A 14,177-nucleotide genomic window follows, 5' to 3' on the forward strand; every position below is an offset into this window, starting at 1 on the left:
ATACAGCTGAAGTTACTTGATTTTTATTCTCTTATCTGTCTTTTATCCAGATCTCACCAACAGTGTCTGTAACAGAGAAATTACAGTTCATCTAACTACATTACTGACTGTATTTTCCTCACACACTTCTATACTATCATGAAAAGTGTGTAACATTTGCTTTGGATTACCTTATCCGGTACAGTAGTATTAGTCTGGTTGCTTCATCTATGTGAAAACTGTGATTTGGAGGATACCAAACTCTATCTGTTTCACTCATGAGTGCAAACATGTTATGATACACTGGCATGATACCTAAATAAAGAACAGAGAAGTATTTATAAGAATTTGTTTTCATAGAGAATCAATCTTACTATGAAAATTACATTGTTAAAAGTAGTTCTCCAACTATTCATTACACAGCTCTACCACTGTCAACAGCATTGCACAGATCATCTTAAAACCTGCAGATTTTTTTCTGGTTTGTTTTTTCATTCTTTAACAAGATTGTACTTACATGTTACTCTATTCTTAATGTTCAAATTATAAGATTTTATCTGAATGGCATTTAATACAAGGGATTATTAGCCTTTTAGTTCAAGAAGTAACAATCAACAACAGTACGTTACTTTGTCCTTACCTTTTCCAAAAATCGAATCTAGCTATTGATTTCATTATTCCTGACTGACGAATAATCAGAGCCCATCATTACTAGAACAACCTGCCATTTACACTCAGTTAAGAACAAAACCAAATGTACAAAAATGGATATATTTTTTTTCCCTCAGAAAGCTCTCTTTCAGAGAACTCTTTCAGTGAGAACTGAGAATCAATTCTGCTTTTAAACTGTGTAAATCTGTGAAGTACCAGATCTTCAGAAGCACAAAATTATAATTTGCCTTTGAGGCTTCTAACTGCAGGGTACAGACTACCTTGAAAGACAGACAACAAAGTTCTGTAATATAACATACTGTTGTGTGTGATGCCAGTGTTATGATCTGGAAAACAGGTTAGATATCCAAGACTTTGCAGTATTAAAGAAAGAAATTCAACCACTGAAAAACTTACAAGACATAATGGGATACAGGTGCACAGATCAGAGAGTAGGATAAAAGCTGTAGGGTGAAAGTCAAGATAAGGAAATGAACCTGGGGATTACAATAGTTGGCTGAACATGAGACAGCAGTATGCCCAGGTAGCCAAGAAGGCCAATGGCACCCTTGCTTGTATAAGAAATAGTTTAGTCAGCTGGACCAGGGAGGTGATTGTCCCCTAATATTCTGCTCTGGTGAGGTTACATCTCAAGTACTGTGTCCAGTTTTGGGGCCCTCACTACAAGAAAGACATCAAGACCCTGGGTCATGCCCAGAGAAGGTCAGGGAAGCTGGTGAGAGATCTGGAGCACAAACCTTATGAGGTGTGCCTGAAGGAACTGGGACTGCTCAGTCTTCAGAAAAAGAGGCTCAAGGAGACAATAGCTCTCTACAACTACTTGAAGGGAGGCAGTTGGTCAAGTTTGGGTCAGTGTCTTCTCCCACACAGTTTGCTATAGGACTGGAAGGAACTGTCTCAAGTTGCACTGAAGGAGGTTTAGGTTGGATATTAGGAAACATTTCTTCTCTGAAAGTGGTCAAGTGCTGGAAAGGGCTGCTCAGGGATATGGTTGAGTCACCATCCCTGGAAGTGTTCAAAAAAACATTCAGATGCGGTACTAAGGGACATGGTTCAGTTGGAAAATATTGCTAGTAGGAGGACAGTTGGACCAGATGGTCTTAAAGGTCTTTTCCAACCTTGGTGATTCTATGATTCTATTCTACGAAATAAACACAAATATTTTAAATACCTCACAGATAGTGAGAACAAATGCAATTGCAAATAATGTTAAGAGACACAAGAATTCTGGCAAGAGGCAAAACACTAAAAATCAATTCCATCCTGAAGACTTAGAAGGAAATGACAGAAATTCACACAGAAATCAAGAGAAAGAAAAAGTTTTTATAGACTTCACAGAATCACAGAACAACTTGGGTTCAGGGGGATGCCAAGGACCATAAAGCCCCAACACTGGCCACAGGCACGGTTGCCAACTGCTAGGTCAAGTACTAGATCAGACTGCCCAGGGCCCTATCCAAACTGGCCCTAAACACCTTCAAGAATAGGGTATCCACAATCTCTCTGGGCAACATGTTCCAGGACCTCACCACTGTCAGCAAAAAAAACTTCCCCCTGACATCTAATCTAAATCTTCCCTTCCTTAGTTTAAAATCATCCTCCCTTGTCCTATCGCTATCTACCCATGTAAAAAGTTGATTTCCCTCATATTTCTAATTTTTTAAACTTTAAATATTGGAAGGCTGCAATGAAGTCTCCCTGCAGCCTTCTCTTCTTTTCCATTTTGAATAAGCCCAGTTTCTTCAGCCTGTCTTAACAGGAGAGGTCTACAGCTCTCGAAACATCTTCATTGCCCTCCTCTGAACTCTCTCCAAAAGCTCCACATCTTCACTGTGTTGGAGGGTCCAGACTTAGAGATGCAGTATTCTAGTTAGGGTCTCACAAAGGCAGAGTAGAGGGGGACAATCACTTCCCTTGCCCTGCTGGCCATCCCTCTTCTGATAGAACCCAGGATAACATTGGCCTTCCAGAGTGCAAGTGTGCATTCCTGGTTCATGTTAGGTTTTTCATCAACCAGGATCCCTAAAGTTCTTCTCAGCAATGCTACTCCCAAGGAGTTCTTCTTCTGGTTTGTATACATATCTGGGATTACCTTCACTCAAGTGCAAAACCTTCCACTTTATTTTGTTGAATCTCATTAGGTCCACCAGGGCCCACCTTTCAAGTTTATCTAGGTTCCTCTAGATGGCCTTCCTTCCTTTTGCTCTGTCAGTCACACCACTCAGCTTGGTGACATCAACAAACTTGCTGAGGGTGCATTCAATCCCATCATCTGTCTCACTGACAGGGAGTACTGGTCCCAAGATTGACCCCTGTGGGACACTACTTATTACCAGCCTCCACTTGGACACACAACCACTGATCACAACCTTCTGGATGCAAAATTCCAACCAATCCCTTATCCACTGAAAAGCCCACCCTTCAAATCTTTATCTTTCCAGTTTTGAGATAAGGATGTGGTGCGGGATCATGTCAAAGGCCTTGCACAACTCCAGGTACGTGACATCAGTTGCTCTCTCTTTGTCCACTGATACTGTTGCTCCATCACAGAAGGCTATCAGAGTAGCCAGGCACAACTCTGCCCTTGGTGAAGCCATGCTGCCTGTTTCGGATCATCTACTCATCCATCACATGCCTTAACATGTCTTTTATGAAGATCTGTTACATGATCTTCCCAGGCACAGAGGTGAGGTCCGCCAACTTGTAGTTCCCTGACACCTCCTTCCTCTCTTGAAAATGGGAGTGATGTTTCTCTTTTTCCAGTCCCCAGGGATTTTGCCTGTCAGCCATGACTTATGAAATATGATGGAGAGCATCTCAACAACTACATCAGCCAGCTCCCTCAAAACCCTGTGATACATGTTGTCTGACCCCATGGACTTGCACACACTCAGACTCTTGAGCTGACCTCAGACTTGCTCTGCCCTTACAGTGGCTGGGGGAGTTTGCTCCCACAGTTCCCAGCTAGAGGTTCGTAACAATGTCTAAGTGCAGGTAATTATTGAAGGAGGTAGGCCCCTGTCATCAAATCTAAAGCACATTTAATCATTTAGAAACAAACGAATCAACTTTATACCTAGAGGTATAAAACTGCATAAGCACATAGAACAAAAAGTAATTCTCTCCTTAAGAACAAGCTTAAACTTCTTATAAATTGAGTATGTTGCGGGCAGGGAGCCAGCAACAAGGCTAAGAGCAAGTGCTCTTGTGTAGCTGTCAGATTAAGCTGTTGAAATCTACAAGCTAATTATCTGAGATAGCTCACCAAAACGTGCCAGGTCTACAGATACTAACACGTGATTTTCAATGGAAGAAAACAGAAGGAACTATGTGAAGTAACCAAAGAAGAATGAAAACAAACAAAAAAATCCCACAAGAATAACCCTGAACAGATTAACAAATGAGGGACTGAGTGTAAATCAGGATGTAGCAAATTCATGGTACAGTAAGAAATATTTGATCTTAGATTTAAAAAAAAAACCAAAAAACAAAAAACAACAAATTACATTTTTTTCTGGAGTTAAGAACAAGTCTATCCTAACCCTAACCCTATGCAACTGAATTCAGTTGTGAAATCAGATCAGTTCATATTACAGATTACCAGTCTTCAAAGCAACAATAACTGACTTTAGTTCTGAGTCTGTGTGGCGTATGCATACCAAATTATCACAGAATATTTTACAGTATAATGCAAGTAAATTACCAACCTATTTGAGATTCTAGCCAGATGCCAGACACCACTGAAGACAGTGCTGAATATTTATGTAGTCTCATTAAGATATTACCCCGTTAAAATCTGAAATAAGTTCACTGAACAATTCCAAGTAATTTTTAAATTCAAATGCTAAGGTATTGTGTTTCACCAAGTACATTACAGAAAAAAAAAACAAATAAAAATAAAGAGAAACATACACATTTACACACAACACTTCAATACTTCAACTCAGATCACATCATTGCCATGGTCTGATGAAAGCAAAGTTCAAACACTTCCTTTTTCTTGTAAATTTTGGCAGCACTAGTAATTGCAGGGATATTTCAAACAACTAGCACCATGAGGACTTAAGTGTTTTCTACAGAAACAATGAAAACCAAAAAGGATGGGGAAGAGCGGGAGGAGGGAAAGGGTGTCTGTGCATCTAAGCCTTCCCATGAAACCTAGACAACTAACCAATAGTGAAAATTTCTGAGAAATCATTTTCAATACAAGTAAAATCAGAAAAGCTGTTCAAAGAGGTATTAAAAACCTCCACAGGTTTTCTACACTTCACTAATCACATTAGCAAATAAAACAAAGAATAGTTAGAAGAGGCAACAGTGACTCAGACACAATAAAGTAGAATTACTCTCCACTTTTCATGCCTAGCAAGGCTATTAAGCAGATTGTCTGGACTACAGCAAACAAAACCAGAGCTGTCTCTTGGCAAGTATTTTGTTTAGTAGACAAGACTAAACAAAAAAGCCACAGCACCCTATACCATTTGTCAAGCAACATCATGAAAGTCTTTAACACAGCATAGTTTTAATCCTCAAACTTCTACCTCAAGCCTAAAAAAAAAAACCACAGCAAAAACATTTTTATAGAGCTCCTCCCTTTCCTCACTGTGCTTTCATAGCTCCACATCTACACTGATTATGCTTTTTTTTTTTTTTTAGTAAAAAATATAAATACTAAAAACTATTTAAAAGTATAATTTCATTTTAGATTAATTTGAAGGAGAAGAGAAAGGGAAAGGATTTAAGATGGTCATTAGCAAAAACAGATCTCAGATACCGAATTTAGAAAATGAATCTAATGCAATGATGCTATAACCTCTAGAATAATTTTTTGTATCTCATTTTGATAGTTACTTGTTCTAATATCATTTCCTTTCTTTGGTTAAGGCTTCCCTTCATTTTGTTGCAACTATTTTAGAGTCATCTTACAGGGCAGATGACATAGGTAAGGCTGATTGCTGAAAACAACTCATTGATTTAACCTTAAAGTCAACAGTTCTGGTTAGAAAATTTGTCAGTTTTGTGTTATGACAGTTTTTAATATCAAAATCCAAACAACATACAAGAAGGTTTGTATTAACTACATTTTTCCCAAAATTGAATGCTGCTTTTTTGTTTTTTTTGTTTTTAATAAAAAGAGGAAAAACCTAGCCACTTCATGAATGTCTTGAACTGGCACTCAACTACAGAATATTTATACAGGTGAAAATTTATAGAGCTAATATATGCCATATTCAGCAGATTTGAAGCCAAGCCAGCTGAGATAGGAAAACCTTCAATTGTTTAACTTGTCTAAAAGGTACACAAGACTGCTTGCCACAAGCAGCATTCATACTTTGATGTAACCAGGTCTGCCATCAAGGGATCTAGCAGTTACTCAAATCATGGAGAAAGTTCTTCAATATTTTCCAAATTCATTGCATCTCAGACATTCCTACTACCTAAACTACTCTCTTCTTTATCAAGTATATTGATTCATAGAAAATTCCTGAAAATTCTTGCCAGTTTAAGCATTCTTGGAGTATGTATGCTATGTAGACCTACAAGCATAAAATCTCATTGAAAAAAAAAGTGAAAATGATTAGAAGTGATAGTTTGTAATTTAAGAACTGATAACTATTATGAAAAAGAAAAAGAAGCCCTACATACAAAAACCGTTTCAGTCTTCACACCAATTCAAAAGGTAATGAAGTTACAAATTCCTCTGACAATCTGGCAGCAAAATACTGCCATGGTAGCTGTCAGGCAGAAACCACTCTTCAGAAGACTTTCTCCATCTTAGCTTTAAAAGGATGAAGGCTCAAGATAACAAAATACTTCATTTATAGAAGCAATTACAACACTACTACAAATAAGAATTGCAAACTGATAGAGAGTGATGTAACAATAGCTAAAAAGATAAAACCCACTCAGTAAGGAATTCTGTTTATACAAAATTATTTCCTAAAATAGTCAGTTATAGAAGGATACATCTGGGAGCTAGAAACCAGTCAAACCCACAAAATGGAAGCTAGAAGCCTTGAGAAAGACTGGTGGCGTCTGAGAAAACAAGAAACATGAAGTCTTTAGATAATGTCATGGGAAATACAACCAATTGGATTCCTAGGTTAGCAGGAATTATATCTTGCATGTTTGTGACATGGACGAGAAGAATATTGTACACGACCTGGTCTGCACATATTCATGGGAAATTGGAGATGGTGCAGAAGACAGTAAAAAATGGAAATAGTTAATTAAGACATACAAACTATTGAAATCCATCAAAAATCTTCATTAAAAATGATCTAAAAATAATATAATGATGGTAATGTAAGTGTCTCTCTAGCAGTGGTGGTGGGGAAAGGATGGAAAAAACATGACTTTAAACAAACATCTGAAAACTGAAAAAAGGTGAATTTAAATTAGAGAAGAGAAAATGGAAATAAAAAGTAGACAAGAAATAACAGTAGTAAGTTGCCTGGTTTTCTGGAAGATGAGTTTTAAATAACTGATTTGTTAGAAGAGTTAGAAGAATTTATGTCGTTCTCTCTATGACAAAAATAACGTAGTCAAATAAATAGTAAGAAAAAGAAAGTACCTGATGTCATCCCAGCTGATCACACAATATATTCCTTCAAAGACTATGCTATTCTAACATAGACATACATCAAACATACTAAGTTTGACGTACACAAGACCTTATTACTTTAATATTCTGGCAAGTTGATATGAGAAGATTAAACTTAAAGAACATTTTATTCCTCCACTTTCTAGTGAAATCATTCTCTAGTTAATCCCCTCAGCACTGGTCCTTCACTGCAGTAACAGTTAAATATTTTATGGGAACAAATATAATCTAATGTAAAAAATTCACCACTTCAGCATTCAAAAAGTGAAGAACCTCCTCCCCTATGCCAACTAGCCTTACATACTTATTAAATACTGTACTTGAGGGTATTACAGCCATGTTAGTATTAAAAGAAAAGTCCAAAAACACCCACCAAAAACACTGGCAACAATGTTAAGTAATGTTCTCTTACTACAGAATTCACAATAATCGATAAGTCACTAAGGAGACGTTTCCAAAGTGGGTACACGTTTGTGACTCATTGGAAAACAAATACCTGAAATTATGATCGCTTCTTTTAAAGTCATTTGTACCTGAAATGTGGCATTTGGAGAACTAAAAGACAAAGTCTTCTACGATGGACAGTCCCAAAAAGAGACAGAGAAACTGTGTGCAGGTGCACACTTGTGCATAATAAAGTCTCTTTGGTATCTGGACTTTGAGATTAATTTTTTTTGTTTCCAAATTGCCCAAATTCAGAGATTCAAGCTGCTACTGCAATGAAAGGAAAAATCCTCGCACAAAACACATTCAAATTGTTTTACTATAGGTCTCAGCACCTATCTATGGTCTGGGTAAATGTAACAACTCAAAGGCATTGTTAACTAGACATAGGATTATTTATTTTTTTATTCTAAAGTTGATTACATATTTGCTGACTTAACTCTGTAAACGATTCAAAAGAAAAAAGCCACAGACATAGTGGTCATGTTAATCTAATATACCATTTTCCATCTAAAAAGTGATTCATTTATAGTAAATAAATAAATAGTAAAGTGAAGCATTTAAAGTAAATAAATAATATAAATAAATATAAAAATATGAATTATACATTTATATTACATACTTATATTTACATAAATATATAAACATATATATTACAAATACAAATGAATGTAGTAGACATGGTCACCAGATTATAACTGCAGCTTCACAAGCTTTCTGATAGCAACAGAAGCCTTGTGCTAATCACTACTGATAATGATGAGTTGAAAAACATTAAAGAAATTAGCATTTCTGTTAAAACACCAGTATTATGATGAGCTTTGGTTTATTAAAAGCTCTCTTGCATCAAGTGCAATTACACTGTCAAAAAAACCACAGCATGTATACTTACCACATGCTTTGCAGGCAACAGTGCAAATCTCTTCTGCAATGTATTCTCCAGCTGGAAATTGAAGATAATCTCCTCCCGTCTTCCCAGGTGAATAATAAAGGTACACTTGAAGCAATGGCTCTGTCTGCTTGGGTGCCCTAGTATTCCCAAGGATGTCACCATTCTGGTGTACAGTGGCAGTTGCTGTGCCTTCTATATTAGCCATTGTAAGACAGGCCATTGTTTTCCTTTTGTTTCTGTTCAGAACATTTGTCTAAAAGAAACGTAAAGAGTACTTTTTGAATCACTGCATACAGTCTTGCTCGCAATACTTTTATCTAACAAAAGCACCCTTCTGACACAAGGAACATAAACTCTTATTACTGAGAATAAGAGAACAGCTTAGAAGGTCTACTAAAAGTTGAGTTTCACTTTAATTTTGTAGAATCACAGAATGGCTTTGGTTGAAAGGGTGCTAAAACATCATTTAGTTCCAACTCCTTGCCATGGGCAGGGTTACCAAGCACTTGACCAGAGTGTCCAGGAACCCACCAAGCCTGGTCTTCAACGCCCCCGGGAATGGGACATCCACAACTTCTCTGGGCAACCTGTTCCAATGCCTCACCGCATTGGAACAGGTTTCTTCCAAATTTCTTCCTAACATCAAACTGAAATCTCCCCTATTTCAGTTTAAAACCATTTCCCCTTGCCCTTGTCCTGTCATTTTCCACCTGTGTAAAAAGTTGGTTCCCCATCTCCTTGTAAGATCCTTTCTAGAAGATTGCAATGAGGTCTTCCCAGAGTCTTCTCCTCTCCAAGAGAAACAATTCCCTCAACATTTCTTCATAGGTGTGGTACTTCAGCCCTCTGACCATCTTTGTGGGACTTCTCTGGACACGCTCCAAGTGTTACATATCCTTCTTGACCAGGCCTGGAGAACCTACTACACAGTACTCCAGGGTGGGGGTCTCACCAGGGTAGAGAAGAGGGGGACAATCACCTCCCTCTCTCTGCTGGTCACCACTCTTCAGATGTAGTCCAGGATAACACTGGCCTTCCAGGCTGCATGAAGGAGGCTTACCAATGTGGCTCCCATCTACAAGAAGGGCTGTAAGGAGGATCTGGGGAACCACAGGCCTATTGGCCTGACCTCAGTACTAGGGAAAGCTACAGAGCAAATTGTCTTGGGTGAGATCACACAGCACATGCATGGATTCCAGGGGATCAGACCAACCCAGCACGGGTTCATGAAAGGCAAGCCATGCTTGACCAACCTCATCTCCTTCTATGACTGGGTGAGCAGACTGGTAGATGAAGGAAAGGCTGTCGATGTAGTCTACCTAAATTTCAGCAAAGGCTTTGACAGCAAAGCTTTTGACAAGGGAAACTGGCTGCCTGTGGTCTGGACAGGTATACCTTTTTGGGTAAGGAACTGGGTAGAGGGCTGTGCCCAATGAGTAGTGGTTAATGGAGTTAAATCAGGTGACCTGTTACAAGAGGTGTCCCCCAGGGGTCGGTACTGGGGCCTATCTTGTTTAATATCTTTATTACTGACTTAGATGAAGGGATTGAGTGTATCCTCAGTAAGTTTGCAGATGACACCAAAATGGAAGGTAGTGTCAATCTGCCTGAGGGTAGGGAGGCCCTTCAGAGGGATTTAGATAAGTTGGATCACTGGGCTGAGGTGAATGGGATGAGATTCAACAAGGCCAAGTGCCAGGTCCTGCACTTTGGCCACAATAATCCCATGCAGCGCTATAGGCTTCAGGCTGAGTGGCTGGATGACTGTGAAGAGGAAAGGGACCTGGGGGTGTTGTTTGATGCTTGGCTGAACATGAGCCAACAGTGTGCTCAGTTGGCCAAGAGGGCCAACAGCATCCTGGCCTGCATTAGAAAGTGTGGCCAGCAGGAGCAGAGAGGTGATCATCCCCCTGCTCTCAGCACTGGTGAGGCCATACCTTGAGTACTGTGTTCAAATTTGAGCCCCTCACTACAAGAATGACATTAAGACCCTGGAATGTATCCAGAGAAGGGCAATGAAACTCATGAGGGGTCTGGAGCACAACCCCTATAAGGAGCGGCTGAGAAAGCTGGGATTTATTTAGTCTGGAGAAGAGGTGGCTCAGAGGAGACCTTACTGGTTGTGGTGAGGAGGGGTTTGGCCTCTTCTCTCAGGCAACAAACAAAACCCAAGAAAATGGCCACAAGTTGTACCAGAGGAGGTTTAGATAAGATACAAGGAAAAACTTTTTCTCTCAGAGAGTGGTCAGGCACTGGAATGGCCTGCTCAGGGAGGTGGTGGAGTTGCTATCCCTGGCAGTGTTCAAGAGGCGTCTGGATGAGGAGTTAGCAGATATGGTTTAGTAGCTTGTGGCAACAATGGTGGTGGGAGGACGGTTGGACTAGATGTATCTTGTAGGTCCTTTCCAACCTTGTGATTCTATGATTCTACTGCTATACTGCTGGCTCCTGTCCAGCTTTTCATCAAACAGAATCCCTAGTCCTTCTCTGGATGGCTGACGTCAATGAGTTCTTCTCTCATTCTCTGTATATTCATATCTAGGATTGTCTCAGTCCAAGTGCAACACCTTGCTTTTGACCTTACTGAGCCTCATTAGTTCTCATGGGCTCACTTTTCAAGCCTGTCCAGGTGCCTCTGGAGGATATCCTTCCCTTCTATTGTAGTGACTGCACCACTCAGTGTTATCAACAAACTTGCCGAGCGTACACTCAACCTCACAGTCTCACATCTGTTAATAAAGATGTTGAACACCAGTCTCAAGATGTACCCATACTGGCCATAGTCTACAAAGCTGTTATGAAAACTATGAGGGCTACTCTGCAAGTAATGCTTCCTATTTTACATGGGCTGCTCTGAAAGTAATGCCTCTTATTATCTTATGTTGGCCTATGACATCGAAGGGAGATGTTAGTAGTAAAGCATTTGAACCTTCCCACCAAAATTCTCTTAATATTTTGTTGTTATACGACACATGGCAGCAGAGGGGCAGTTTGACAAAATAGCATCTGACATGGCCATGTGTATGAAGCAAAGATGTGTCACTGAATTCCCCCATATGGAAAAAATTGTTCCTACTGACATTCATGGATGTTTGTTGAATGTTTATGGAGACCAAACAGTGGATATGAGCACAGTAAGGCAGTGGAGTGGTGCACTGTAGCAGTGGCAATGACAAGCCATGTTCCAGACTGCCATGGAGATCTTCACAAGCTTGGAATTCAGGCTCTTGTTTATGGCTGGCAAAAATGTATAGATCATGGTGATAACTATGTTAAAAAATAGTGGTTTTAGCTGAGAATATTCTCTGACAAATAGCATTATTGTTCTCTTGATATTTGTTGTAGTTTCCACCAAAATAAATAAGCATTACTTTTGGATAAACCTACATATACTGCTTTATCATAAAATACCTGTTTGGAGAGTTACTTTTAATTTTTTCCCCCTCTCAAAACTACAGTTATTAAAGAAAAGTTGACTATATGATTTATGTGGGTTTACATTTATATGGATTAAAAATGACCTGTTCTACTAAAAAAAGATCACAATAGCTAAGCCAGCAGGAAAAAGGCTTAACACCTCAAAGGAATAAAGTATTCATGTCATGATCTATGTAACAAATAAAAATACTCAATTTACATATAGAAGAGGACAGAACTATGCTAACTTGATGGTAAATACAAACAGAAAGCCAGCAAAACAAAGCAAAAAATAAAGTACCCAACAAGAAGATCATGACATAATCAATAGAAAAATACATCATTTTAATTTCCAAACTGAAGCAACACAGAGCTAATATATCACAGAATCATAAATCTACATTTCTAAGTACAAGTGAATTTGGGCTGTGGGCCTCTGGGCCTCAGTCATATATTGCCATGAAGGTCTTTCAGCTGCAAAGACCACAATCAGGCAAACAATGCTCAATGAGGGGAATAAATGTGCATTTCTATTAAGCCATCCAGAAATTCATGTTTTGTTGAAGAAAATAACCATCGCATTGAAGATTTAATATACTCAGAATAATATAATAATATACTCAGTACTCCCTACTTATCTGTAGGTAAGTTACTCACAGAACCCACACAGGTATTTGTTGCCCAAACAGATGCAATGTACAAGGCCCATATATATCTGAAAGTTGATATCCAACATGCAACCAGAACTCAGTGAAATTAAAAATTACCAGTTCACTTATAAACATTTTTGCCATTAGTATAAATAACAAAATCTTCTATGAATATGTTTTGATTTGGTGATCAAAGCAGCTATCTGTAAGAGATCTGATTCTGGAACTAAGGAACAATTAATTTGATCCAATAGGGTTATTTTGATATTTCTAATATTGATCATATTTGAAGATTGAATTTTTAAAGGATTAATTATTACTCATGCTGCTCTAACAACAACCAGCATTTGCAGTGCAACATGTTTATACACACTTTTCTGTTTCTGCCTGCAACTCCAATGCACCGAAGGATTGATTCTACCTTCCATGCTGTCCTGCACTTATTTAAAATAACAATATAACTTCAACTAGAAAAGAGAATTAATTAACAGATTGAAAATAACCACAATGTAGGAAAATACATTAAAATGCAGAGGGCTTAAAAAGCCCTTCACGATTTAATAGTATTCAGCATTCGCAGCCCAGTTTATTAAAATTTTCTTCTTACAGACTATTTCTAGTTATAGGCTGCTTTTTTTTTTTTTTTTTTTTTTTTTAAGTCTAAACTCTTTTCTTGAAAATAATCACTCTCCCCTTCCAGCTTTTATTTATTTATTTATTTATTTATTTATTAGAATGGCATTCTCCCACTACAGGTAAATCTTCTGTTAACTACCTTTTATCACTTGAGAAAGCTCTGTATAAAACATAAGAATAATGAAACCTTTTAAATGAACACAACAAAAGTCACCCACTTGCTGTTGGTATCCACAGGAGGTCAGACAAAGCAGGCACACAGGCAACGGTAGAACATAACGTATCTGCAATAGAAACATACTAAATATTAAAAAAGTTAACGGCCCTGAGCAAATATATCATTACTTAAGAACTCAGGTGTTGAGTTTCAGATAGTGCGATTCATTCCTTTTTCATTTGCCTGAATTCCTACTGTCTTCTTCATGAAGAACTTTTCAAAACCATATTTTTGGTTTGTTAGACCTTGATCCTTACTGCTAACAATAAGCTGGTACACTAAATGTACACTTGTTTCTTAATTCCTAGCTGTCTTTTTTTCTTACACTGTGTTTTTTCTTTTTTGTAAATAAATTGGTTTAAGAGAACTGTTGATGGCATTAGAAGAGAAATGAAAAGAATAACAAAAAAGACATGGCAGATTCACTTAAGGTTGTAACACTCCATTTTGCTAAAACAATCCTAGCTAAAAACTGATAACACCCTCTCCTTATAATTTGTGTGGAAGTTAGTACCAAATGTCTTGCAGGAGGAAGGACAAGGTCACGCCTACTTTCATCCCCTTTGCATATTTCTGTGGTTGTAATAAACACCATTTGAAAGCATTTAAGCAAAACAGTAGCTCTATCCATTAGTGAAAAAAATGGAAATACCCTGCTGTGATGCT

The 14,177-nt window shown here is 38.2% G+C and overlaps 1 protein-coding gene across 1 annotated transcript in view; it reads right to left on the bottom strand.

Annotated features, from left to right (window-relative positions):
* Positions 1-13,566, bottom strand: part of JAK2 (Janus kinase 2) — a gene marked incomplete at its 3' end in the record, with an annotated part of 51,705 nt that extends 38,139 nt beyond the window's left edge. Inside the window, exons 1-3 of the mRNA XM_079548725.1 lie at positions 13,513-13,566; positions 8,592-8,844; positions 171-294 (exon numbers count right to left, since the gene is read on the bottom strand). Coding sequence (XP_079404851.1) covers positions 171-294; positions 8,592-8,811 — 344 coding nt within the window. The 5' untranslated portion in view covers positions 8,812-8,844; positions 13,513-13,566. The remainder of the gene's footprint in view (positions 1-170; positions 295-8,591; positions 8,845-13,512) is intronic.
* Positions 13,567-14,177: the final 611 nt, after the last annotated feature.

Source organism: Tetrao urogallus (genome assembly GCF_951394365.1).
Source record: "Tetrao urogallus genome assembly, chromosome: Z".
In the NCBI taxonomy this organism is placed as follows: domain Eukaryota; kingdom Metazoa; phylum Chordata; class Aves; order Galliformes; family Phasianidae; genus Tetrao; species Tetrao urogallus.